The 27,983-nt window shown below is 39.9% G+C and overlaps 1 protein-coding gene across 7 annotated transcripts; it reads left to right on the forward strand.

Annotated features, from left to right (window-relative positions):
* The first annotated feature begins 505 nt into the window (after positions 1-505).
* ATF1 (activating transcription factor 1) lies at positions 506-27,983 on the forward strand. Of its 7 annotated transcripts, XM_061615254.1 has the most exons (9): positions 506-804; positions 1,421-1,528; positions 9,675-9,792; positions 11,844-11,966; positions 13,975-14,072; positions 20,535-20,665; positions 21,044-21,208; positions 22,022-22,181; positions 23,851-27,983. In XM_061615254.1, exons 2-9 carry the CDS (start codon positions 1,491-1,493, stop codon positions 23,993-23,995), a joined length of 978 nt encoding a protein of 325 aa, XP_061471238.1. In that variant the 5' UTR covers positions 506-804; positions 1,421-1,490; the 3' UTR covers positions 23,996-27,983. The 7 variants fall into 7 exon arrangements, with proteins under 7 accessions (XP_061471238.1, XP_061471239.1, XP_061471240.1 ...); XM_061615255.1 differs by lacking the exon at positions 1,421-1,528; XM_061615258.1 differs by lacking the exons at positions 506-804; positions 1,421-1,528 and adding an exon at positions 10,387-10,429 and having other exon boundaries at positions 9,718-9,792.

Here is a 27,983-nt window from a genome sequence, read left to right on the forward strand (position 1 = left end):
TCGCTGAATTTTTCGCTTCGTATTTTTCCTGCTCATGTTGTTGTAATGCAACTGCTTTTAACAGTTCAGGTTTGTTTTATTTGGTATTCATGCATTGTATGAACTCTGTTTTAGAAGTCTATAAAGGAAAATGGGGTATATTTTTTAAATAAAAAAACCTTCGTTAGGTCGCTAGCGAGCATTGCGCTCGTGAGAGCTACCCCAAAGGGGGAATGCTGTGCGTGCTTATGTGGGCTTTTGAGTAAATACGGATGGGATCGGGCAGCAATCCTATGCGTTTCAAAGGATTCAGTCAGACTTTCTTCTGAGAAGGCGTAGGATAATTATTTATTTTTATTTTATTTATTTGTTGTTTGGTTTATATCCCCCCCTTCCTCCCAGCAGGAGCCCAGGATACCTAACCAGCACAGCTCGTGACAACTCCCAACGCCCTAGGCCCGTCCTTAAGCTCGACTATTTAACGAGTTCGGGTTGAGAGGCAAGCGCACCCAATTCGCTGCTCTGCCGCTCTAGAATCTGAACGCATGAGATTCTATGGTTCCGTGGGTAGGCGTGTGAGCGCGCTATGGCCACTCTAGGCTGAGGAAAGGCGGTAGCTCGTTCTAGCCTTAGCCTCCGGCGCACTCTATAGTTGCAACCCGCCCACCCCGAGAGAGAGTGTGGGTGTATATGTGAGTGTGTCTGCCTGGCGGGGCCTACAATGCAGGCAGCGGCTCTGGTTTCCTGAGGTGTTAGGGTAGCGCCACCGCTCTCGATTCCCTTTGGGCGCAACGCGAGGCCAAGGCGAAGCCGGCAGTCTCTGAGGTAAAAGCGGGCGCGACCGTCAGCGACTCAATCAGGGCGCGAGGCGAAGCAGACGCGACCGAATCAACGAGCGCGAGTGGGGAGATGAAGGAAGGGAGGGGGAAGCCTCCAGAAAGGGAGACGCGACTCAGGAAAGTCGGGCGGCGGCAAGTCAGATGTTACCGAGCGATTACAAGGCACGCGCCGTTTGAAAGAGCGCGAGCCGCTGGTGCGCTTTTGAGGCGGTTATGATTTGGCGGGAGGAAAGGAAGCGAAGCGCCCTCTTCGCTCCAAGTAGCGTTCAGACCTCCGTTCCCAGCTGTTGCACAAGCACCAGGGATCGCCCACTGACATCCTCCCCTCCCTTCCCTGCATATATTATGTCCACACAACTCCCAAGGGACTAACTTCATTTTCCGCTGCTTTCTGCCTTCTTGTGCTATACTGGCCTCCGCTTCTATTCCTCTGTCAGTTGGTCTTAGGGGCCTCGAACCTAAAATAAATGTAGTAAACTACGGAATGTTCATACCTTTATTAGGGCCAACCAAAATGTTCACACAAATCGTGAGCAAGCTTTCGAGTTCTTCATGACATTGTGGCATTTTGATTGATCAGTGTGGCTTTTTTTTATTTCCAGCAAACCAGCATGCCTGTATACAATGTTACCTAAAACTGGGTTCACATGAGACTTAGTCGCAAATGGAAGGATGGTCAGGCAAAATTTCTGCGGTGTTGTGTTTTTTAGGTGTGTATATGTTAAGATCTTTAAGGAATGCTGTCCAAAGGAAGAAGTGCATGATGTCAACTTTGTTGTCCTTTTGTTGTTAGCCAAATACCGTTTTTATTTCCCTAGGCTTTTAAATTCTATTTTTTAACCCGTTATGGAATCAGTTATTTAAATTACTTATATCCCACCTTTCAAACAAAATGTGAGGGCAGCTCACAATAATTAAAGCTACAATGATTACTGCTTTTATTCTGCTGTTTGTTTCATGTGTTGTTTTTTTAATCTGTTGATTTTATTGATTTTTACTGTGGGTTTTGTGAGCAGCTCTGGAAATATGTTTATCTTGAAAAGCAGGGTCCAAAGTCATAACATAAATAAATATGCCTAAACAAAGAAGCACCAAAAGGTTGTTTCAAAATAAATATTGTACAGTTATCTTTGTCAGAGATGCAGGAGGGGCTGCAGTTTCCAGCTGCACATGTACTCTGTATAAGGTTTGTTGCTGTATAATTTGTGAAATAGCTTTGAACATGTTGAAACTAATCTAATCTAAAGATACCCTTTAAATCATGAGTGGGGAACCTTTTTGGCTCTGGGGGCCAGATCTTTATCTGGTTCTACCTCGTGGGCCAACCTTGACAAGTGGGTGTGGCAATATACCTATCAATCACATGGCACCACTATGACATCACATGATTGTGCTGCCCACCTGACAAAATCAATTGCGCTTTCAAAGCCTGACCCACACCTCTGCTTTCAAGCTTCCCAATCAGAGCTTAAAAGGGGGTGGGGAGGCTTGGAAAGCCCGCCCTACGCTGATCCCTTCAACCTCTGTAAAGGATCAGTGTGGGGCAGGATTTCCAAAGCAAACAGATCCAGTTCTTTTCTTCATCATTGTGTGATGGAGCAGTCCCTGCCAGAGCTAATGCCTACTTCCAGACATTGGTCCTGGCAGGGATTGCTCTGTTGTGCAGCAATGAAGAAACAGATCCTTGTTTTGCAATGTTCTTTGAAGCAGTTTCCCTCCCCACTTTTAAGATTGCTCCAGCTATCTTTAAAGGGGGGGGGAGACACCTTCAAAGAGAACTTGATTTAAGACAGCCTCTGTGCGAGGACTGTCTTAAAGCATTTTGCAGCTTTTTTGAAGCAGTTGCCCCTCCCCCCCACCTTTAAAGGTCACTCCAGCAGTCTTTTAATGGGAGGAAACTGCTTCAGACAGCCCTTGCTTGGATTGCTGTCTTCGCATATGTCTATCAAAGGTGATTCTTGGACCTTATGATTAAAGAAACACTGTAGAGCTGTAGTGATTTGAAATGAAAGGGGTGTTTAGAATCCCTCTTTTGCATCTTTCAAAAGATTGATCCTGCCTTCTTTAACAATCTATGTTAATTGTGCTAATTTTCTTTTATTATAAGCTGCCTTGGAGGCCTGTTCTCAAAGCAGAAAGGTGTGGTGTAGTTTTTTTTAAATAAAACACCTTTAGAAATAAAAAGAAAGAAAAAACACTTGATGCTTCATTCTGAACATGGTTGGGACTTCAGCTATATATCTATTATCTCAGTCCATTTCATTTTACCAGTATTATGCCACTTCTTTCTCCCTCCAAATATTTCCACAAAACCTTTTGCATAAGGATTGTGCATTTACTCACAATCATCTCCTGCTATTCTTGTGTTTTGCATTTCTGTTCACCAAGCATAGCCCATCATTCCTGACCAGTGGCCACACCAGCTCAACTGCTTCTGGAGGGTCACAGGTTCCCTACCCCGCTCTTAATTATATCTTGTCTCCCTCACTATTGAAATGTTAGTTATAAATTCCTTGGAGCAGGGACTATCTCTTGATTACGCTTTTCTATAAAGTGCTGTGTACATTGATGATGCATTATAAATAAATAATATTTTTACACTTCACCTTCATGCTTACTAGACACTTTTACAAACACAAAAATAAACAGATCCTCCCAAAGTGGTTTACAGTCTACAAAATGCATAAGAAGCAAAAGATAAAAAAGAGTATGCAGATAATGGTAAGCCAAAAACTAATATGGTTAATTAAAGTGAGTCTGAGTTATAGAAGATATTTTAAAATAAATGTTAAGAAATTAATGCATAAAATAAGAGAAATAGGTTTTGGAAAGGAAAACCTGAAAACTAGAGGTACACTTTCAGCATTTCTTGAAAGAGAGAGAGATGAATAGGCTTATAGTTATTATTCTAATAATTTATACTCCACTTTTCCACAGAGGAATTGTTTAAGGCAATTAAAGAAAAACTAAACATAAGAATAACTGTAATCCAACCATTAAAACCAGTTTATCGAACTATTTCATAAACAGCAGCAAAAAAGCAAAAGAACACGAACAGCGCAATCAGTCAATACATTAAGCAGCACCGGAATCAAAAGCAAGTTTTTAAAAAAGACATTTTCACTTGGCAGTAGAACACAAATAAAGAGGAGGAGGATCTAATCTCTCAGGGCAAAGGGTTCCACATACAAGGTACCACCCCAGAAAAAGCTTTCTTGCATGTTGCCACCAACCTTGCCTCAGAAGGGAATGGAACACACAAGAGGGGCCCAAACGGTTCAAGAAGAGAATTCCAGACACAGAAGCAAGAGCAAAAGGATGAAGATGTTTAACTGGAACAAGAGGCCTTGAGCTGCAAAAGGAGAAGAGAGCCTGAAGTTCAAAGAGTTTAAACTGGGACATTAAAGAATGAACACAGACAAGATGGGCTAGTTGACTATGGTGTACATGTAACCAAATGGTAAGCTGGTTATAACAGTCTCCTAAATGGTGAGGAGAATACAGTTCCCTGCTTCCTTGGATTTCTGACCAGCTGCAGATTTGTTATAAAATGCTTGATGCTTGGTAGGATTTGCAGCCAACCAGTTTACCATGTGTTTATATGCATAACCTGCACTACTGATCCTTTATGGCTTGGTAAGGATGGGATGATATAAGCTGTGCGTTCACTGAGCCCACACCTGTGTGTATGTGTGACTCAACTTGAGAAGAAGGCATAGTGTGGGGCAGGCACATTTTGCTATTAGGCTGCTTACTCATTGGGTGCAATTACTGTTTGCCTCATGCAGTGGCAAATTAAAACCCTGAATCAAAGTTTAAGATGGGACAGAGAAAGATCAGAAAGTATAATCATCAAGATTATTAAACATTTTTGTGAGGAAAAGAATGACACTTAGTAATATTAAAAGGAACAAACAGAAGAAAGATATAATATCTCATATGAAGGAGCAACATGAATACAAAGGGGCAATGCCTTTAGTTCCAGCCCAGTCTTTGTATGGCTTGTGCCAGCTTCCCTCTTGTCTAAGTGTAATTTCTGCATTGGAGAGCCTTTCCTGGTTGTATAGACTCCCCACATGACTTAGAACCCTACACAAGTAACAGAGGCTCACCACTGCAAAAGTTACACCTGGACATGTGGGAAGGCGGCACAAACTGCGACGACTGGGATAGGGCTAAAAGTGAGTCCCCATGGTCCCTGTGTTGTCTCTTCAGGCAAGTGTGTGTGTGATGTGCCTTCAAGTTGATTACAACTTATGGTGACCCCATGAATCAGTGACCTCCAATAGCATTTGTTATAAACCACCCTGTTCAGATCAGTGGCTTCCTGCTTCGTTAGTTTGTAAAATTTCACATCTACTCAGAGTGGTATAGAAACAGGAAGCTACATTTCTGAAGGCCTAGCTTCTTGGGCTAGTAAAGAGCTGTGAAACTCCTCTGATGATTATCTGTTTCCAGTTTTGTCTCTGTTCTGAAAATTTTAGCTTGACCTAAATGTTTGTTTTATGATAGTTGCCAAAAGCTCGTGTGGTACATGCGTTTTTCCACATGGCTACAAAATTGTCCCAGCATCTGAAGTAGTTAATTGGAATAGGCTCTCTTCTTCTGCAATATAGTACTTCCAAAATACCAAAGAATTTGGAACTATTTAGAAATGTCTTCCACTTATATAATGACAATAGAAACCTCAGTTTATTTAAGTCTTTAACAAGAATTATAAAAAGGTCATTCTTTGCTACTTTTCTAGGCAGAGCAATAATGCACTATTAATTGCTTAGGTAAATTTTGTTGAGCAAATGATGGTAACCGAATGTTTAACTTGCAAATAAATCAAGCCAATACATATTGACTTGTTGCCATTTTTATCAATTAAAAAAAGAAAAGAAAGCACTGTATTTTTTTTTGGTTTGGCCAGAAGGTGTAAGAGAGAAGAATTTCTGATTAGATAAAACCAGCTTCATGTTAGGTTCAAATGTCCTGCATCAGTGTGAGTTTTCTATAAAATTTTGAATTGGATCATTTTCTTCATGATTTTCCATTGCTGTAATCGATGGAGATTTGGTTTACCATGTTTGTTTTACTGAGGTTTAAAAAACAAAACAAAAAGTGTGACATCTTAATTTTGTGCACTATATACATACCTGAAAAGCTTTTCTAGTAATCTGACATAGTTGGAGTGAAATACTTGGGGGGGGGGTGTCAATGAAACATACTTTCAGAGCAATCGTACGTATGTCTACTCAGAAGTAAGTCCCATGAGTTCAGAGGGGCATACTCCTTGGTAAGTAAGTATAGGATTGCAGCCTAATCCCTGGCTGGCATCAGTGGGGCTTGATGGAGGGCCACAGCTGCATCCACAGCCCATGCTCGCACTAGCTAGGGCAGAAGGTGGGAGCAGGAAAAAATATGGCCCTTTGCTGCACCAGATCCAGGCTGGTGCAGTGAAGAGGCCTAAACTGAGCCCATTGCCATCACGTGAGAGCAGTCCCCTTTGCACATGTCTGCTGACTACCGCTGCTGGCAGCTTCTACCCACCTGCTGTTTAGGCGGGCACAGTGGGGTGCTCCTTGCTGGCAGCGCTGCCCCATCAACTGCTGAAAGAGGGCAGCAGAGCTGGGCAAGGCTGGGCCGAGGGACATGCTGCTGAGAGGAGAGTGGCAGTGTGGCACCGTGACAGCCGTGCCTGTGCCAAACCAAGTTTAATGTAACACCAGTTAGATGGCAGATGGGTTGGTTTGCTGCTGTTGCTGTTGTAAAATCTAGCATATGTACAGCTGTCATTTGCTTTTTACCACTTAAGGAACAAAACTTATTTCAATCAAAAGTCCCTAAGCTAATCTGAAACTTTTCACAAGGAAAGGCCCATATTAATGAAAGGGACTAATTACACAAAAGTCTTTAGAATTGCAATTCTCTTTTATTTTTATGTCTAGGTCAAAGGTTGTGTGTGTGAAATAGACATTTTGTGACATTTACTGTTGTACTATTTTCCTCTTTCCTTTTCTTCTGTCACCCTTTAATAATTGGCTAAGAGAGAACGCAGTATGATCACATTTTGCCTGCTTTTGTCCTTGAATTTCTGAGCACCCACAAAAGTGTGAAAGTAGCATGTTGAGTTGGAGCCTGCTCTGACTCAGTTTCTGGTAATAAAATAAAACTGGAAGGATGTAAATTGATTATTTATTTATTTATTTATTATTGCATTTGTATACTGTCCCATAGCTGAAGCTCTCTGGGTGGTTTACAATTAAAAACATTAAAAACAAATATACAAATTTAAAAACACATTTTTAAAAAGCAATTTAAAAACACATGCTAAAATGTGTTTATCACAGCCTTTTCAAATACAAACTCTGTTCTTTGTAGTTTGCTATGTTTAGGTTATTTTGCCAGTTTTTATCATTTTTTGCAAAAGTTTATGGTGATTCCTTGAGATGGAAGATATCTTTCGACACCATGAACATTACAAGCTTTTAAAAGCCTTGATCTTTCAATTTGTAAAAAAAATAAAATGATATTGGATTAGCCCTTCCTCCCCACTCCCAATAAAAACAAGTACATAGTTTCCAAACTCTTTTTACCTTTAGGGAACTCCTTCTTGTATTGACTTGTTGTTTGAGTAAGCCCTTTGCATTACAGAAGGCTATGGGACATGTTCCAGGATGCACAGTCAGTTCTTGCAGAGCACTGACCAGACCTATTGTGCCTCATTGTTACTCTGTGTGAACAGAGAATGCACTTTATAGAACACTCACAATACTCTTTGGCAGCTGCACATTGCAGGGGATGATTCAAATTGCAGGGGATGACTCAGCTTGTCCACCTTTACCGATGTCCTTATTGAGGAACAACACGTTTCAATGTGGAGTGTTCCTGTTTAGTATTTCAGCCAGCCATAGCTTCTTTACTCTAGTACAACCCTTTTCTTTCATCCCCCACCCAACACTCCACATTCTGTGGCCACTGAGCATAATCAGATATCATTTTGGGGGGGAGGGTAGAGTTGTCCTCTTATCTTTTTTGTATCCCTAAATATTTTTCCAGTTCTGCAAACCTTGGGGTTCCCTTGAGCATGCTGATGCCTCCCTCTTGTTGCTTAGTAGCTCCATTTTGGCTGTGTAGCTATTACTACTCTGCATCTCAGTTTGCCTGTAGCTCAGGAGTATTGTGTGCTTAGTTGTTGCTGTGTTTGTGAGAGGTGACCATTTGTCACTTGCATGATTCATCTGATTAAGAATAGAAGGGCTGAAGTGAAGCTCATAAGACATTTTCGTTAGAGTGACTTTCATACTTGGAGCATACTTCAGGTTTTAGGACTGAGCTCCTGTGGTTGATCTCAGCAGGGAAAAATCAATGACTCATATTTCCATTGAGAGAAATATAATTTCCAGTTTCTCAGCAACAGTCCTTGCAACTATTTCAAATGTTGTGCAACATGTTCAGAGCTAGCTGATCATCTTTGAATGCTTTGGAGGTATTTTTATTGGAACTCTTTCTGTGCAGACAGTGGTGCTGTTGACTAGGAAATGCCTAATTGTGCTGCAGGTGTAATTAAATGTGTGACTATTACATATAGTCGGTGCAGAAAATTCTGAAACAAACTGGAATACAAATAACTGGGCCTCCATTCCCTGCTGTTCCCCCCTTGTGGGAGAAGACAAAACCTGGGGGACAGGTGAGGAGGAGAGTCCCATCCCACTGGGTCCCCAATACAAACGGAGCAGAAACAGGATGACCACTTCTTGTGCATGTCATCTCCACATGCCAGAGAGACTCACATAGTTCTGATTTTTTAAAAAAAGTTTATCTTTTTAATATAAAGAAATAAAATTGTTTAATATTTTTTACATATTTAAATACAAAACACATTTTTCCTTTCTCCTTTCCCCAACAAGTCACCATAACTTTCCCCTACAGGCAGACATCCTAATTGCAGTACTTTCTGTCTGTGTAACTGGCCGCCATTTTTGCCCTTGTCACTCTCCCTCACATATATACATCCTGTTATTAATATAGCTGTGGAATGCCAACATGTTTTAGTAAAAAACTCTTGTTAGATCCAGAAGACTGAGATAGATTCAGTGGAGGCTGACACTGGAGGAATAATGGGGACTCCATTTTCACCTGTTCCTCTTCCTACAAGCCCCCCCCCCCGCCATCTCCCTGCAGGACAGCTTTTCAGGGGGGACAGAGGACTGCAGGTGGAAGGAGGAATCAGCAAAAATTCTCTTCCCCACCTCCTCCCAAGCAGAAGTATCCTGTGTGCAGAGTTATGTTCACAGGAACTCTGGATCCAAGACACTACAGTATTATGTTTGTCCTTTTTTCATTCCAATAAAAAGTTAGAAAAGTATAAGTGACAAAAGATAGCTATGTGGCTAATTTTCACCCTATTGTATCAAATAAGTGCTGTTCACAAGGATATGAATTGCTTTACAAAGATCCAATCCAATGGTCCACCTAGCACAGTGGAAGGCTGTTACATTTCTTCAAGGTCCAAAAAGTTATTGCAGCAGCAATTATAGTGTCCAGAACACTTACCAGTGAGCATAACCCAGCAAAAGTTAAGTGTACCTAAATCTTATTGAAATCAGTGTGACTTAAAATGTTTCAGTTTGCATATGTTCCATTGGTTTCAGCAAGGTTCAAGCATGCCTGTCTGTCTCTGGATTGCACATATCAACAGCTCCTGGCACAACATCCTCTTTATGATGCCTGGCAGGCGCAACCATGGGTAGTGCCTAAACAGTATTCGCCAACAAGACAGTGTTATATTATAATATCCTCTGGTGCTCTTTGAAAAACACTAATCTCTCTGTAATAATTAACTGCATTTTGGCTTTTTGTTTCTTATAGGCTGATTATGGAAGAGGCGCACAAAAGCAGCAGTAACAATTCAGCAACACCCCCACAAGCAACACCTTTACAAGGTACCACTCTACAGGCAGCTCAGCTTTCTCGTGTTTCTCAACAGGTAAAGAAAGCTATATAAGGTCCGGTCCTCTGAGGAATTTTTAAGTAGGTTAACTTGCAATTTTCATGACCAATATTGCTTCTTCTTTTTTTCTTTTCATCAATACTTTCTCTCTCTCTCTCTCTCTCTCTCTCTCTCTCTCTCTCTCTCTCTCTCTCTCTCTGTGTGTGTGTGTGTGTGTGTGTGTGTGTGTGTGTGTGTGTGTGAGAGAGAGAGAGAGAGAGAGAGAGAGAGAGAGAGAGAGAGAGAGAGTAATTTCCAGGGATTTTGGTTAATCATGTATTTCCTGAATGGAACTGAAAATGCATCCAGATAATACTAGATATTGTCATGTCCCATAAAATCCAAGTATTCCTTCTCTGATGATTTTAGATCCTTTTCAGTGATCACCTAATCTGACCAGCAGAGCAATGAAATGAGGTTTCATTTTAAAAAAAAAAAGCTGAACATCTCCATGTTTTTTTAATTTAAAAGTTGCTAATTCGGAGTGCTTCTGAAAAAAACCCTTCTAATCACAGAATCCTAACAAATCTGCTAAATCTTTAAAAAGTAGTGGTTAATCTGCTGTTGTTTGCTTCATTTTTTTCTTCCAAGACTCTTTCTGACCCTGGCACAAAGGAGAGGAGCAAAATAAAGGGTGAAGTCCGCCAAGCACTGATGTTGTTAAGTTTCCATTCATTTTAACGGTGCTGATGCATGTGTCCTGCTAGAGTTATGTTGAAAAGAGCAGAGGCTGTACTTTTTGGATGGCACCCCCCAAATTAATGAATTTAGATTCTGTTGCAGATTCTCTGAATTTCAGAACATAAGAACATAGGAAGCTGCCTTATACTGAGTCAGTCAGAGCTTGGAAAAGTTACTTTTTTTGAACTACAGCTCCCATCAGCCCAATCCAGTGGCCATGCTGGCTGGGGCTGATGGGAGTTGTAGTTCAAAAAAGTAACTTTTCCAAGCTCTGGATTAGTCCATCTAGCTTGGTATTGTCTCCACTGGCTGGCAGTGGCTCTCCAGGGTTTCAGGCAGGAGTCTCTCCCAGCCCTACCTGGAGCTGCTGGGGACTGAACCTGAGACCTTCTGTGTGCAAAGCAGATGCTCTACAACTGAGCAACTCAGTAAAAGCGTAACAACTTACAATGTGGTGGATGACCTTTTTTCTGTTGGGGAAGCCTCATTTCCTTTTGGGCAGTCTGTCAGAGGTCACATACTGGCAGTGGACAGAGCCAGAGATAAACGTGTTCTGTATCAGCTAATAGGGATTAAAGATTGCCCTACTTCATTTTTTATTATGGCTACCTCAGATTAGAATTCCCAATTACACACCCACAGCCACCCACAATGTGTGTATGAGTACATTTCTCCCAGCCATACAATCAGGAAAAAGCTTTGAAAAAATGTATTTGTTTTTCTCAAATAAAACAATGCCCCTCCCTACTGTACAGTGAAGAAAAGAAATGTAGAAAAAAGAAAAAACACTTTTAACAGTCAAAGAAAATAAGGAGGAAATGAAAAGAAGAGAAAGAACTCTAATGGGATGGAAGAATGTGGCAGTTTCAGGAAGGTGTTAGGGCTGGATAAAATGAGGTCAGAGGCCAGCAAGCTGCAGTCCACCTTTGTCCTACAGTGATTGTAAAGCTTGAACAATTACATAAAATAGTTACTTCTTGTTTTCCCAAGTGCTGTGCTTTGCCTGAAAAGAGTTCTTTGCGTCTGTATATTTGTTTCTTTTGCTTTCTAAAAGTGGTACTTGACTGCACTGTTAGATTGGCAAATGAACTTACTAATGCTGAAAATGTTTTTGACTGCCACAGATGACCACTGAGAACATCTAGTGTGACCTCATGTTAAATGCATGCAGTATTTGAAGTGCCTCAATATATTTAGCTAAATGCAACCACTTTTAAAAAGTAGCTCTTAACTTGGGCAGTCTGTCCTACTATAAACTCTGTACTACTGTTCCTTAATCTCAGTGCAATTAAATGTAGGTGCTTGTTTATTTATTGCCTAAATTGTGTATTTCATGATTTGGCTAATCAACTCTTGATTTATTTTAGATGTCCCTTAGAGGTACAACTCCACTGACAGCAGTTCAACTTTCTGGGGATCAGGTCCAGGGAGTCATTCATACAGCTCAGACCTCCTCTGTAATTCACTCACCACAAGGGCAATCAGTGCAGGTAATACTAACTTTCTTTGAAAGAGCCATTGATGGCATCTGAATTTTGCTATAGTGCTTTTTACCCTATCTATTTTACTGGCAGTAAAAGCATGATATGCAGGGGTGTAGTCGTCCAGGGTCTCAGGGAGTCTTAGACCCCTTACTTTTTTGGGAGCAGGGGTCCAGCCAAAAAGATGTCAATGACGGTGCCAGGCGGACCTCACTGAGGAGCATCTTCCACGGATGGGTAAATAGGTTACTTAAACTTACACAGAAGGTGCAATCCTGTGAAGAATTGTATCCAGTGAAGGATGGGAATGATGTTTTGAGATGATGCTTTGTTTTTAATATGCTGCCAAACCATCCTGTGGCTGTGTGGGGGTGGTATTGCTGTTAAGACATCACATAGACTAAATGCAGTATTTAACATTTTCAGGATTATGTGCACCAAATGGTTAATATTGAGATATAAAACTAAAAGACCAAGAATGCAAAAGCAAACCAGAAAAATTAAATCTAGTGTGGGAAGAAACAGACAATATCAAGTATTCCTGAATGTTTTGATCATTTGGGTAGATTTTCTGCTCCTCCTAAGAAAGCATTGTAAGCTTTCTCTTGATGTGCATATCTATCTAGTGTTGTTTGATTACTTAAAATCATAGAATATTTGAGTTGCAAGGTACCTCAGAAGTAATCTAGTCCAGCTCCTTGCCGATGCAGGAAGTCGGCTACTACAGTGTTCTTGGTAGATGACCATTCAGCCTCTGCTTAAAAACCTCCAAAGAAAGTCTGCCACATTTCAAGGTAGTCTGTTCAACTGTTGGGACAGTTCATGCCATCAGGAAGTTCTTCCTGATGTTTAAATGAAATTCACTTTCTGGTAATTTGAACCCACTGCAAACCTCTGCACAGCAGAAGCACAAATTTGCTCCATCATCTGTGTGACATTCCTTCAAATATTTATAGCTAGTTATGATATTGCCTCCTAAAAATAAACATTAAAAATATAGTGTCTGTGTACTCTGTGTTTTACATGTGTCAAAGATTCAAAAGCAATTGTTTTGTTTCTAATATAGATAAATCCTCCTTACTCTTAGGAGTTCTATAGGATATCAATGCTGCACCTTCTTGGCTGAAAACTGAGGGAAAGCTACAGCTACTCCTCCATCCTGACAGCAGCCTTCCTTTCATTTTACTTGCCCAACATACTTTCCCAAGAGCTGTGTGCCCTGTGTGTCTTATGATGCTACTTCATCAGTTAACTGTAAATAAAAGAGCTTTGTTAAGTTTATGTTTATTTGGAAACCCCAGAAATACTATCAGCATTTGCCAAATTGGCAAGAGATGCATGAAGAATAAAAACCTGGAGTCCTTGAGAAGGCTGGACATTCTTGTTTTGTTTCCTTACGTTCATCCTCCACAAAACTCTGTCTTATCTGCATTTCTTCATTTTAGAGCCTTGAATTATATGCATTGCTACAGATCTCATTGCAAACTTAGGAGATTTTTTAAATAAACTGGTGCCATTCTGGTTTTCATGCTTAGCAGACCTGTATAAGCACAGGCCAATCCTTGTTCCTTCCCACTTCACATACGCAGTTATGCTAACAGAAGGATGATAAACAGACCATCTCTTAATACTGTAACTGTTTGCCTTGCTGATAAAATTGTCATCTTTTTAACATACCTGACTCCAAACATTTTTGCAACTATTCCGGAATTTTTGTTAACCCTTTTCTCATGGGTTTGCACGTGTGTTATGGTTCATGTGTGTTTTTCTAGGGTTTTTTTTCTATCTTCCAGTCCTCTGAATTACTTTAGATCTCTTTATATAAGATCATGTTTACATTTTTAGTAGTAGAAATAGTAATAATGTGTTCTTTTTGAAGAAACTTTTAAACCTAGTAATAAATCCTTTTGCAAAGTGTTGAAAACCTGCTAATGCAGTAATACTTGGCATTCTCAAAAGCTGTGTCCCTGCTATCTCTTATGCTATTCAGCAAAATAACACTGTGTATTTCTTTTAGGTATCTTTGTCAGAGAGTGAAGATTCACAAGATTCTTCCGATAGCATAAGCTCTTCACAGAAAGCCAGAGGTATCCTAGCACGTCGTCCATCTTATAGGTTAGTTTCTTATACAAAAAACATTTTCTTTCAGGTCTTTACTTTAGCTACACACTGGATGCATTAGCACTGAATGATCATTGTTGGGTGCTTCTTGGACAAGCTTGAACGAGTCTCAGCAAAGTGTCTATGGGGATGTTCCTGCTGATAAGGTCTCTGGAATTTGGAGATGGCCCTGGCTGTGTGCACAGTCGCAAATAAACACCTCCTGTCCTGAAGAGCCAAATCAGTTCCTTGGTTTTCTGAGGAGCGGTGGCAGTGAAGTAGGCAGGACGATAGCTAGAACACAAATGGCAAAAACCTCAGGTCGAGTCTGACTGAACACAAGTAAGAGTTCATACTTAAGCCTAATGTGTGGTGGCAGTGGCAGCAAAGTATTGTTATTTTTCTACCAATACTGTTTGCTCAGTGGTGTTCAGCAAAGCTTTTCTTCGTGTTAAGAGGCATATCACAGTAAAGCCAACAGGTTCCCTTGGAGGACTGATCACTTTGTGAACATGACTTTTATCTGTTCTTGCTTGGTTATGTATTGTTGGTTCTAGAAGTCACTGAGGTTCCACCTAGATGGGTTTTGTTGGATAAATTTCAGTTTGCACAACTTGAGGATGTTGACAAGATGCTTAGAGAAGAAATAATCATCACAACTGCTCTTGTCCATGCTGGCTTACTAAGTCAGCTAGCTTGGGGTTGGGGTGTTGGGTCAGAGATGCAATAAATTCCTTCATCCTTGACCATTGATCATACTGGCTGGTGTGACAGGAGTTACAGCCCAACAATATCTTGAGGGCCTGGTTTAGATCCTTCCTGGCCTGTTTTCAATACTGAAACTGCCTGGGTCAGCCTGGTGGATGACCTGTGCCAGGAGATGGACAGGGGCAATGCAACCCTGTTGATTTTTCTAGACTTTTTAGCAACCTTCAGTATCATTGACCATGGTATCTTTCTGGGGCACCTATCAGATGAGTTTGGGAGGCACAGTTATGAAATGCCAGTTCTTCCTGATTGGTAGCTCCTAGAAGGTGATGTTGAGTGACTGTTGATCTGCCCCCTGGCTTTTGGCACAGCATATCACAAAGTAACATTTAATCTTATGCTATTCCAACATCTTCATGAAACCTGGGAAGATTATTTGGAGATTTGGGCTTAAATGTCCCTAACATGCTGATGACACTCAGCTCCTTTTTGTTTTAATCTTCTAAATATGTGAAGGTGGTGGAAGTTCTAAATGTCAGTTTAGGTTTAGATGAGGGCACACAACTGAAACTTAATTCAGACAAGGTGGAAGTGCTTTATGCCAGGCTTCTGGTGAGCTAGTGTGGATAGGGTTGCACTCTTCCTGAAGCAGCAAGCTCACAGTTTGAAAAACTCCTAGATCTGGCTCAGCTTCTGGATGGCCAAATGGCGAGGTGTTGATTTTACCAGCTATATCTTATATGCCAACTTTGCCTTTTCTTGTAGAAACTAGACTTGGCCTCAATAATTCATTCTCTAGGCACGTCCTGTAATGCATTCTGTATGAGGCTGCCCTTGTAGACCATATGGAAACTTCCATTAGTTCAAAATGCCAGAGCCTTGACTGGATCCAGTTCATCAAATCATATTGCATTGATCTTGTATCAGCTACACTGGTTGCTAGTTGGCTTCCAGGTTCATTTCAAGGTGCTGGTTTTGACCTTTAAAGCCCTAAATGTTCTGAAATCAGAATATCTCAGGAATTGCCTGTCTCCATATGGGCATTCCTGAGAACTTTGTTCCACACCTGAGGTCCTGCTTTGGGTGCCCCCATGATCAGAAATAGAATGGATGGATAACCAAAATACCACCTTTTCATCTCAAGATTTTTAACAACTTCCCAAAGTCTGCCTCGCTCCAACACCTTTTCATGGGCAGCAAAGAGTTTTATTTCTAAATTTTGAAGAATATCCTCCTCAGATGGCTTCTACGCTTCTATTCTTTTTTTAGTCTGCTTTGGGTGACCTTCGGCCAGTCACTGCCTCTCAGCCTCATGAAAACCCTATTCATAGGGTCGCCATAAGTCAGAATCGACTTGAAGGCAGTACATTTACATTTAGTTGGTACAATCATATTTAATGTTTTTCATTACTATTGTACATTATACAGCCACAAGAGTGGCTGTATACTATAGCCAATGTGGATTTTTCACATTCCGCAATGTTAAATTGAAAATACTCCCCCAAGCCATTCTGATGCTTCCCATAAGCTCATTTCAAAACAAAACCTTACAAATCTTATAGTCCTGAACTCAGAAACGCTTGGTTAACAACACTCTCAATTTTCATGGTGACACACAAAACAGTCAGAGAGAATCAAGAGTTCAAAGTGTAAAAAGAGAGAAAAAAACCCCAGAGCCCTTTTGGACTTGTTTCTCTCAGAGTTCTCATAATCTGTTGAAATTCATTAAAAATCAGTCATGTTCACAGAGTACCTGTAATCCTAATACTGACCTTGCCCCATACTCTGACCTTCATCTTTTGCAGTTTAAAAGTTTAAAAAACACCTGGCTGATTTTTAATTAATTTAAGAAATTTTGGCTGACAGCCTATGATAACGCAGGGCATGCTCAGTAAGAACCAATTGTCAGTGTTCTAAAAGCCTCACAGCTGCTTGGCTTGCCTAATCGGGGCCACACCCACACCAAACTTTGATTTCACATGAGACAGTCATGGCTTCCCTCAGAGAATCCTGGGAAGTGTAGTTTGTGAAGGGTGTTGAGAGGAGACTCCTGTTCCACTGAGAGTGCTTCAGTGGCCAGACTGGTTTAACAGTCAGCCACTCTGATTGAAGGTCTGTGAGGGGAACAGGGTGTCTCCTAGCAACTCTCAGCACTCTTCACTAACTACACTTCCCAGGATTCTTTGAGAGAAGCCATGACTGTCCAAAGTGAACTAAAGGCCTGATGTGGATGTTGCCAGGGAAAGCTCTGGTTTAAATTTGGGTGGGAGGCTACATGTGCCTGCTGTAGAATAAAAAGATGGGGGAAACGCTGAAAAACAATGATGCTGTTCACAATGTTTTCCTTTTGGAAAGAGGCTTCCCTTCTGCCCAATGTCCACCCACTCAATCTCTCTCCCCTCCCTGCCCCTCTCCCAGGTCAGTGTTGGACTACGACCTGGGAGACCAGGGTTCGAATCCCCACACAGCCATGAAGCTCACTGGGTGACCTTGGGCCAGTCACTGCCTCTCAGCCTCAGAAGAAGGCAATGGTAAAACCGCCTCTGAATACTGTTTACCATGAAAACCCTATTCATAGGGTCAACGTAAGTCGGGATCGACTTGAAGGCAGTCCATTTCCATTTTCAAACATGATTGCACAGAAATAAATCCCATTGAATTCAAAAAGTATGCAAACGATCAAACCCATTCTCCCTTCTCCTCCCTCCTATCCCCTCCCTCTTGCCCCTCCCCTCCCCCTTCCTTTGTCCCTTTCTCCCCATCCCCTTCTAATACCCTCCTTCCCCCTCCTCCTCCTCCCCCTCCCCTTCCTCGTTCCCATGGTCAGTTTTACCTATCTTAAGCATGATTGCATGGGAGTAAATACCACTGAACTCTATAAGCATGCAAATGATCAAACCTGCCCTCCCCCTTCCTTTGCCCCCCTCCAATATGCTCCTTCCCCCTCCCCCATGGTCAGTTTTTCCTATCCTAAGCATGATCGCATAGGAGTAAATCCCATTGAACTCAATAAGCATGCAAATGATCAGACCTGCTTTCCCCCTCCTTCCCCTCTCCTCTCCCTTCCCCTCTCCTCCCCTCTTCCTTCTTCCTCCTCCCTTGCCCACTCCAGCCCTCCCCCCTCCCCCTTGGTCAGTTTTACCTATCCTAAAGCACAGGAGTAAATCGCACTGAATTCATGCAAATGATCAAACTGTCCTTCTCTCCTCCCCATCCAGCCTGCTCCCATCCCAGTCCTCCCCTCTGCATTTCCTTCCCTCCCTCCTCCTCCTCCTCCCTTCCCCATCCCCTGTGGTCAGTTTCCCCTATCCTAATCATGATTGCAGGGGAGTAAATCCCACTGAACTCAGTAAGCATGCAAATGATCAATCCATTCTCAGCAAACTTGCACAGGATCCCATTTCTTACCTCCCGGATTAACAAGCAGGGAAATTCACTAATAGGCAAAAAAAAACCTTGTGGTTTAAGAACGTAGCTATAGCCCACAGATATTTCTATCAAACTTTAAAAAGCAGGGAAATTGGGCAGCTATAGTGAATGCACCAGGGGAGCAGGAGACCTGAGCTCCTCTCATGAGATATTGTACTGCCCTACAAATTGGTGAAAATGCAAACACAATTTGGGTTGATCTTTCACAGTCCAATCCGCTTGCTGTGTAGCTTGGAAGAATTTGGTAACATGTGCCTCTGAGCATATGGTGAGTGGTGGCAACACCTGCAGTCAGCCCAAATAATAGAAAGAAGACATGTGCTGTGCTGATCTTGTTTTAGCAGGGAGGAAGCAACATTATTAAGACAGTTGATATAGTTGAGATGGTCACTTTAAATATGTCTGATTTACTTTGCAATTTTAGTCAAGTTTCCTATAGGAAATCATTTTCTTTTGTTTCTATTTCTGTGAGTATGTGAAATACAGCAACACTACAATATTTACACTAAAAAAACTCCAAACATAATTGTGGAATAATGGCACTGACTTCTGCAGAATAGTCTCCAGTGGACCTCAGGAGTCTCTCAATTTGCACAAGATAAAACAGTGGGACGCGAAATATATTCTAGCAAAATTGTAGGTGTGCTCTATGTTTTTAATTGACCGTGCCCACCTTGCCTTAAATAAAGTGGTTTAAACATAGCAGGCTCAAAAAATGCATCCTCTTTTTTCCAACAGCTAAGAGTCATTGCTGAAGTAGCAACATATTGGAATCAGTCTGATTTTACATCAAACTGCAGTTTCAGATTCAACTGTTAATGCACCCAAAATAGAAATAGAACATAACCTCCAGTTTGAAACACAAAAAATGCTGTCTCCACCATCCTATGACATTGACCAATAAAAAGGATTTGCAATTAATACAAGTAAATTTGACACAGATTTCTAGGATGAATAATGAGGGAAATAAAATTTTCTAGTTTAGATTCTCTGTAGAAACATTAGTAACACAGGAAAGAAGCAAAGTAAGAAGAACACCAACAAACATACAAAAATGTAATTCTCCATCTTTGGAGATGGCAGGTGTTGCCACCACTCACCATATGCTCAGAGGCACGTTACCAAATTCTTCCAAGCTACACAGGAAGTGGATTGGACTGTGAAAGACCAACCCAAATTGTGTTTGCATTTTGACCAATTTGTAGGGCATTACAATATCTCATGAGAGGAGGTCAGGTCTTCTGCTCCCCTGGTGCATTCACTATAGCTGCCCAATTTCCCTGCTTTTTAAAGTTTGATAGAAATATCTGTGGGCTATAGCTACGTTCTTAAACCGTAAGGTTTTTTGCCTATTAGTGAATTGTTTTTATTATAAGCTCTTTGAAATATTATAGCCGGAGAGGGGAACCTCTGGCCCGTGGGCATAACTAGGCCCACCAGGCCTCTCCATTTGGTGTGGCTTGGCTGTTTCAGCCTAGACATGCCCACCTGCCCTATACTTGATGTCCTATATGATGTCAGGTGTGGGGCAGGTAAAGATGGGGCTTGGATAAACAGGGGCTTTGCAAGCACACTCATCAGCTGATTGTCAGTGCTTGGGAAATGCTGCACAAACTGGCAAAAGCAGGTCACATGGCATCATTGCAATGTCTGTAGATTTACAGGTGGGCAGCTTCACACACTTGCCAAACTTGTCCTATTGTGGGGTGGATGGGGATAGCAATACAGATCTGGCCTACCAGCTGGATCCACCTCCCTACCCCTGTATAGAAAAAGTGGAATTAATTTTTTTTTATTAAAAATAGGTAAGTAGTTGTAATTTTCTACAAGGCCACAAAGCAGTGTGACTTTCTCCATGTATTCTGGTTCTGTACAGTTTGAAAATAAAAATGTTATAATAGGGTTATGCATTGGGAGTACTGATGACACCCTCAATGAAAAAAAATGAAAATAGACAAAAACTGAAATTTAATGAAATGATCACATTTTCTTTTTTAATAAAAACAAAATACTGCTTGTGGAATGCTCTCTGCAGAGAGGTATGCCTGGTACCATCTTTACTTATTTTTTAGGGGCCAGGCAAAGACTTTTCTCTTTACCCAAGCTTTTGACCCTTATTGTGTGGGGCCTTAGCTATTGGTTGCCTCTCTTAATAGGGCGGGTCCTGTTGTTCTGTCCTTTATTTTGTTCTGATGTGTTTGTTGGATTTTTTTAATTGATTGTGTTTAACTAGTTTTAATATAAGTCACTTTGGGTCACTTTTGTGAGAAAAACAACAACAATAATAATATATTTTCCCCCAGCAATATATGTCTGAAATCTTTTGTTGTCATTTTATAGGAAAATCTTGAATGATCTTTCTTCTGAAGACACACGAGACAGGAAAGGAGATGATGCAAGTCCTGGTGTCTCTACTATCACATCAATGTCTGTCCCTACACCTGTTTACCAAACAAGCACTGGGCAATATAGTATGTAGTATTAATAACTGTCTGCACTGGGAATGCTGCTACTAAATGGAAATATATTTAGTTACATTATTAACCTTAAAATAATGCTATCTCAAGGTCTATTGTGAAACTAGCATTATTTTTCTAGTAATCTAAATAGTTCTTAAATCAGAAATTGCAGTCCAGCAAGCCAGTGCTGGCAAGAGGAAGAGAGTATTGTTAACTATCTTGTTTGGCAAGTGAAGGTATTGTTTGCAAAATGAAGTAAATCGTTTGTAGGGAAAGGCAAGTATTTAGTGGAAGATTCTTGTGGTATCTGCAGAACGGAAAGGATATAATTGCTGTACATATTGCTGTGCAATGATCAGTGTCTTCCCTGGTTCATTCTTTGTCTCAAAGTTGCCATTGCTCCAAATGGACCATTACAGCTGAGCAGCTCAGCTACAGAGAGTGTGCAGGGTTTGCAGACATTTACAAATGCTGGTGGAACTCCACTGTTACAGTATGTACAGACATCTGATGGTCAGCAGATTCTTGTGCCAAGCAACCAGGTAGTAGTGCAGAGTAAGTATACTCCAAAGAATTCAGAATCGCTGATATCTTTTCCTTGTTGTGGTTTTCTAAGGGTTATCTTTACTTTTGTACACAAGTGTTACACACAGGACCTCTTTTTGTTATGCAGAAGCTTTCAAATCAAATCCTAATCCTGAGGATTTCCCTCTCACATGATTGCCATGTTTGATTTACAGCTATGGCCATTGAGGATCAGATACTGAAGCCTATGTTTAATTTAAATTAAACATGCTTATCTCATCAGCACTGATCCCGAGACTGTGGAAAAGGGGTTTGATGCTGGCAGTCTAAAAGTTAAGCATAATTCAAATTAATTTACAATATTGTCAACAGATTATTCTATTTTTTTTGTTACTTTATTGTTAATGTTTGGCCCAATTTTAACAGAAAGAATGGATACATTATTTTTGCATTGCCAATATCATATTAGGCCTAAGCTACTGCCTGAAAATGAAGTCAGCAGAATTATGTAATGAATCAATGTTGTACATGCATGAGTATTGTTCTGATGGTGCTACCACTTTAAACTCCTTTGTCAAAATAGATTCTGAAGGTAAAGAAATAAAAATAAATTGTAAAAAATTGTGATGTGTATCTTTAAACAACTCTCAAATGATAGTCAGATTATTTTCTGGCTACTTTTCCTGAGCCCTTACGTAGTTCTGTACATGTTCACCCTCCACAGCTAACAGGATACATGTAAATTTTGAACTTGGGTGTTTGTGCTTGACTACTAAGAGTAAAGTGTGAGTCTGCTTTAACACATCTTCCTTTACAGCATTCTGTATTCTGGTTCCTCAACAGCTGCATCAGGAGATATGCAGACATACCAGATACGCAGTACACCAACCAGCACTTCCCTCCCACAGACTGTTGTGATGACGACTCCTGTCTCCTTGACATCTCAGTCAACCAAGACAGATGATCCACAGTTGAAACGTGAAATACGACTGATGAAAAACAGGTATTTAATTTCCCAGTTGGTATTAGGCATTCATTAGATTATTTTACCCATAGTAGAATTCTTGGATATAGATACATAACATAGGGATTAGCTGCAGACTTCTCAATTTTGTTTTCCCCCTTTCAGAAATATTTCATTTTCCCTTCCAAATGAATGCTTACTTACACTGTATAATTATTTTTCTCACTTCACTTTATTTGGGTATTTGACAGCATTTTATTTAGAGCAGGTGCTCCCAAACTGTGGTCTGTGGACCACCAGTGGTCACAGAAACACAGAATAGTAGAGTTGGAAGGGGCCTACAAGGCCATTGAGTCCAAACTCTTGGTCCAGGAGCTTCATTTAGGTGGTCCATGGCTTTATCTGTGGTTAAAAACAGGAGATGGTGTGTCCATCATATTAAATATTCCTATTGATTTTTATTGTATTTTTACTGCTTTTATTTCTTATATTGAGTTCAAATTGTAATACAATAAAATTCAATATATAAGAAATAAAAGCAATAAAAATACAATTAAAAAACCAAACAGGATCTAGCACAGCACACTACAATTACTACAGCAAATTATTTGGTGGCACCATTGACCCATCCCTTCCTTCGAATCCTCTGGGGCACATAGGAGCGAGACTCTCCAAAGGCCAGTGAAACAGAGCCCTCCCCCAGTTCTCTGCAAGTGCCAAACAGTTTAAGGGGAGGGGAAGATCTGTTTTCCCACCTTGCACTAAGTGAGAGAACCCTCCCTACAGTGTGTAGTGAACATTATGCTTGATGTGCAGTCACAAGAAAGATCTATCGTAGCCACTGATACTGTCCCTTTGGAGGTATCGTATTCACTTTGAAGGAACTGACCTGCCTCTACAATTCTAGTGGCACTTTATGGAAGTCCTGAAACTACAGAGCTTAAAGTTGTAAATAAATTTTATTCAGCTGTCAGAAATGGGTAAAGAGTCTGTGGTCACATCCTACTTCAGGAACATAGACTTGCTATGCATGTTCATCCAGTGGACAATGTCACTTTGTTTATCAGGGTCATAACTCACTAATACCTTTTATTACCCCTCTATTCACTTTTCTTCAAATGTATAATTGTAGACAAGTTTGGTTACTTTACTATAAGTATATTTAAGAACATATAAAAACCCTGCTGAATCAGGCCAAAGTTCATCTAGTTCGGTGGCCAACTATGCCTATAGAAAGGCCGCTAATTTCTCATTAGCCAAAAATCATTATTATTCAGATCCAAAAAGTACTCTCTTCCATGAAATTGTTGTATCCATAAGTATGTGCCTCAGGCAGATGGAATAATGAATTATTATCAAAAAGATACTTTTAAAACTGTCTACAGCTACTCAGATTATTTTTTAAAAAACATCAGTTGCTAATATGATAAATAATTTGAACTTTTCAAGCTTGCTGTTTTGTCCCAACTGCTGATCCATGTAGTTCTTTAAAGATTTTTTATGCCAAGGAAATACATCAGTCTTTTTTCAAAGAAAAGGGCTTAGTTTTACTTTTCACTCAGTCTGTAATATGAGCTTAAGGCAGAAAAATAATAAAGGCAATCTCCTCTAGGCATATGTCACCTAAGATGCCAAAGCAGAATGCTAGTGATTCCAAACTAGTTTGACTTCTAGATAATAATTAACAAATGTCACTTTGGGATTTCAGAGAAGCAGCCCGAGAGTGCCGTAGAAAGAAGAAAGAATATGTTAAATGTCTTGAAAATCGAGTTGCTGTCCTTGAAAACCAGAACAAAACTTTAATTGAGGAACTGAAAACTTTGAAAGATCTTTACTGCCATAAAAATGTATAAAAGGAGAAAAAAAGCCTTTTTTGTGAACATCAGAATTTCAGAGGGATTTTTATATTAATTTTTAAAATGAAAATGAAAGGTCAGAATGAATCTCTTCTATTCAAATTCTACAATGTAAAGACTTAAGATTTTATTTAGAACTCGTTTTATGGCAGAGGACAAAAAGAAAGCATGAAACCTCGTGAAGAGTTCTTCTGGCACAACTGGAATCTTCATTTAAATCAGGATAAGTGGATGTGCACATTCTGTCAATCAAGATGTTTGGATTTCTTGAGTTACAGTTGAATTTTAAAATGTCTGTACAATTTGATTGCAGTTATGCAGAAAAGCTGAATATTTTGCCTTCAGCTGTGACTGTCTATTAATGTATGTAACTAGCATATGTTAAAATTTATTATCTCTGATACTCAATTTGTTTGGCCCTCTTCACATGCTTAGGATCTTCTCCACAGGTATAGTGAATGTGCATATAGCAGCAGGTTCTGCCCCCCCTCCCATCTATGCACTGGAATACATATCTATAATATGGATCCATATATGCCAGACTATGCAGCACTCCATGATTGGAAACCCTATATTGTCAGACTTTCCAGTTGTATGGAGCCCTGCTGACCTTTGGATTTCAACATGCAGGGCAAAACCTGTTGCTGCCGACCTGTGTGTTCATTGAATGTGTGGCGAAGAATCGTAACAAAATTTTCTATTACTTGTATGTAAATATTTTTTGCTTCAAACTGTACATTCTAATCTGTGTGTTGAGAAGATAGAGACACTACTTTGCTAGAAGTCCAAGATATATTAGCTTTTAACAGGCAGGCAATTTAATTTAAAAGAAGTGTGCTGTGTTTATCAGTATTGGTAAAGGCAGTGGGCTCTTTGTAGCCAAAAAGTCATGCTACGCACATGGATGTGGTCATGAAGAGTAGATAACATGCATAATGCCTTTATTTGCATGACACAATAAGCCAGAGTTTGTCTTACATGGCTTCATCATGAATGCACGGTCCCTTCTGTGTGGGTCCCCGTGCAGCTTTTTGTCCTTGTATGGTGGCTGAGTAGATCAAACAAGTCATAGTATGGCTTGTCATGTCATCCAAACCAGCCAGTGGTTGGTTGGTTTCAAATATACCACAAATTGTAAGCCAAAAACTAACCAAGGTTTGTACATTGTATATTTTTGTGTTACTGCTTACTTTACAGTGAGGAAAAGCTGCATGGGGATCCTTGCGGCAGGGGCCATGCATTCATGATGAAACCATAGTTTAAGACAAACTCTAGCTTACTGTGACATGTAAACCAGGCCAACTTATCATTACTGATGCCAATGTTTTGGTATGTTTTGTACAAGAGAACAAATGTTGCAGAAATTGTGTTTTATACAAGAGAACAAGATGTTGCAGATAGTATTTTCAAAGGGCTTTTGTGTGTATGTGTTTGGTCACTGGGTAGAAAAAATATCTTGAGATAAATGGAAATTGTTTCAAGTGAACAGGCATCACATATTCTGTTTGAAGATGCAGTTTTGCTTGCACAGAAATATTAAACAAACTCCAGGTTTCCTAGCTCTGCCCAACTTCAAAACATAGTGAAGCTAAAATTATCTACCAAAGGTAAAATATAATATGATGTTTATATATATTAAAGTGCTCAATTACAAAACTCAATTTATAAACTTGATAGTAACTTGTTGAAGCAATTTCAATTTTTATAAGTAATCCAGCTGAAATAGACACCCTGCTATTTTTTTATAGTTGAAGAGTTGCCTTTACAAATTCTATAATTGAGTTTATATTGATATTTTAAATTTTTATAGTGTTTCAGTAAATGATATTTTCCCTCTCAGATTATCAATTTTATATTTTTATGAGATGCTTAAGAAAATTAGAGCCTATTTCTATGTATTTCATTAGGCAATTTTAATTTAACAAAAATGTGAGAATATTTTTGAGAAAAAGTTTAGTATTCACAGAAAATACATGAGTATATGCATTCACTATAAAGATGCTGTCACAGATAATAGCGTCATTTTGGTTCTTGTTTTTAAGGAATGTTACAAGTATCTTTTGACATTAACTGGATTCTGAGCAAGCAATGAATATTAACGCAAACAACGTAGCCTTACCCAAGTTAATACTGAATCATTCCAATGGTGACCTATGAATGTCACCAGTAAATGAATTATAGTAAGAGTGAGGACAAGAATATACATGCTTGTTATGCTAGTGCAAGCCTTTGTTAGAAATATTGGACAGTTTTAAATTATGGCACAGCATTCCACAGACGGTTCCATTAAAATCCCTTCCAATACTAATTTTGGTGGTCTGGTGACTATGAGACTCAGGTGATCTCCCAGATATGCAGAAAAATGTTTGTAAACATTTTTAGAATTTCTCACCCCTCAAGGAGAACTGAGCATGGTTGTCCTCTGAGAGCTACAGAATATTTGAATGCAAGTAGAGGGGAATTGTTCTGACTTAGCCCCTACCAATTCGAGGATCAGTCCCCAGGAGGGGAAGGAGGCAAATATTCTCCAACTTAATTTCTAATCCCTGAACCAATATGCTATAAACTATTATGGGTTCTAATTACTTTGAAGCTAAGAGGGGGATATAATTAGGACTGTTTATGGCTAAAAGAAGACTGAAATTAGGGTCTGGGGATGCAAACCCTGAGGAGGATATCTGGTCCCCATTAATTCCCCCTAACCTCTCCCATACACTATGGGGAGTGAGGGATAAATAGATCTCCCCATGCTGCCTTGTACTGCTCAGGTTCAGGGACAGGAAAGCAGCTTCCTTTTCACCTGGCACTCAATCTCAGCAGCTAGCATCATAGGCCAATTGGACTAACATACCAGAATGCTGAGATTCAGGACTAGGTACTCAAGTTAGTATTAGAGCTCAGCAGCCAGCCAGATGGGTGACAGAAATCCAAATTCAATAAATGAATTTAAATTTCCGAATTATTTCCCCTACCTCACCATCTGTATTGCTGGAGGTTTTGGGTGGGGGAAACAAGTGTTAAAACTATAATAGACCCTGATTATATTTAATTCTCTAACAAATGAAACATTCCTGGTTTCCTTTTCTTTAAAAAATTGAAACTTGTGATTTTGACCATTAAACCAAGTAAAAAAATGGTCCATAAGTGAAAGGTGGACAATATATATATTCACACAATCCAGCAAACCCCTATAGGCTTGTGCACATGAAGCTTGGTTTCTAGCTTTGCTTTCCAACAGAAGTCCCATTTCACGTCACTCTAATTTTGAAAATCTCATTTCAAAAGTGTTTTTTTGTGTGTGTGTGAAAGGCAGATGACGGCTGTTCAGTACCTTTCTCTGCATTGCAGCTGACAAAAGTACTGTGTAGAGTGTTTTACAGGCCTGGAACTGTGCAACTATTTGTGTACACTCATTTCCTTTGTGGGGTTTTCAGAGGAGTGGAACTTTCAAATGTACTACATCATTTTTAGTATATCTGATAGTAAACTGTATTTTGCATCTGTGACAAAGGTGTGGGCTAAAAGTCTCTCCTTATGTCCCAAGAAATGTATATTTTATAGTAACAAAATAATTTGATGTTCAGAAGCTATTAAAATAGCATTTAATTTTGTTATTTCAGAGCAAGAACAGAGTAGGGTTTTTTTGTGATGTTTTAAGGTGATTTAAGAGCAAAATGCATTAAAAGTTGAAATCCTGTTAATGTGCACTATTATTTTGAAAGGAGGAACCATAAACGTATATCATTACAGAAGTAGACAGTTATCTATTTCATTTTTGGTAATTATTTAAAGAGGCATATTCATACTATTTGCCAACCTATCTTGTGGTATAAAGCTGGGTTGTCAGCACAGGCAATGAAACATTAATTATTGTTGATCCTAACTACCTTCAAATTTAGCAGCTTCGCTTGAAAGATTTGTAAATATTTTTTTAAACAGGTGGTTGCACCCCTTGACTTCAGTAATAAAGGACCTAAAATTCAAA

The sequence above is a fragment of the Rhineura floridana genome, chromosome 3 (genome assembly GCF_030035675.1).
Source record: "Rhineura floridana isolate rRhiFlo1 chromosome 3, rRhiFlo1.hap2, whole genome shotgun sequence".
In the NCBI taxonomy this organism is placed as follows: Eukaryota; Metazoa; Chordata; class Lepidosauria; order Squamata; family Rhineuridae; genus Rhineura; species Rhineura floridana.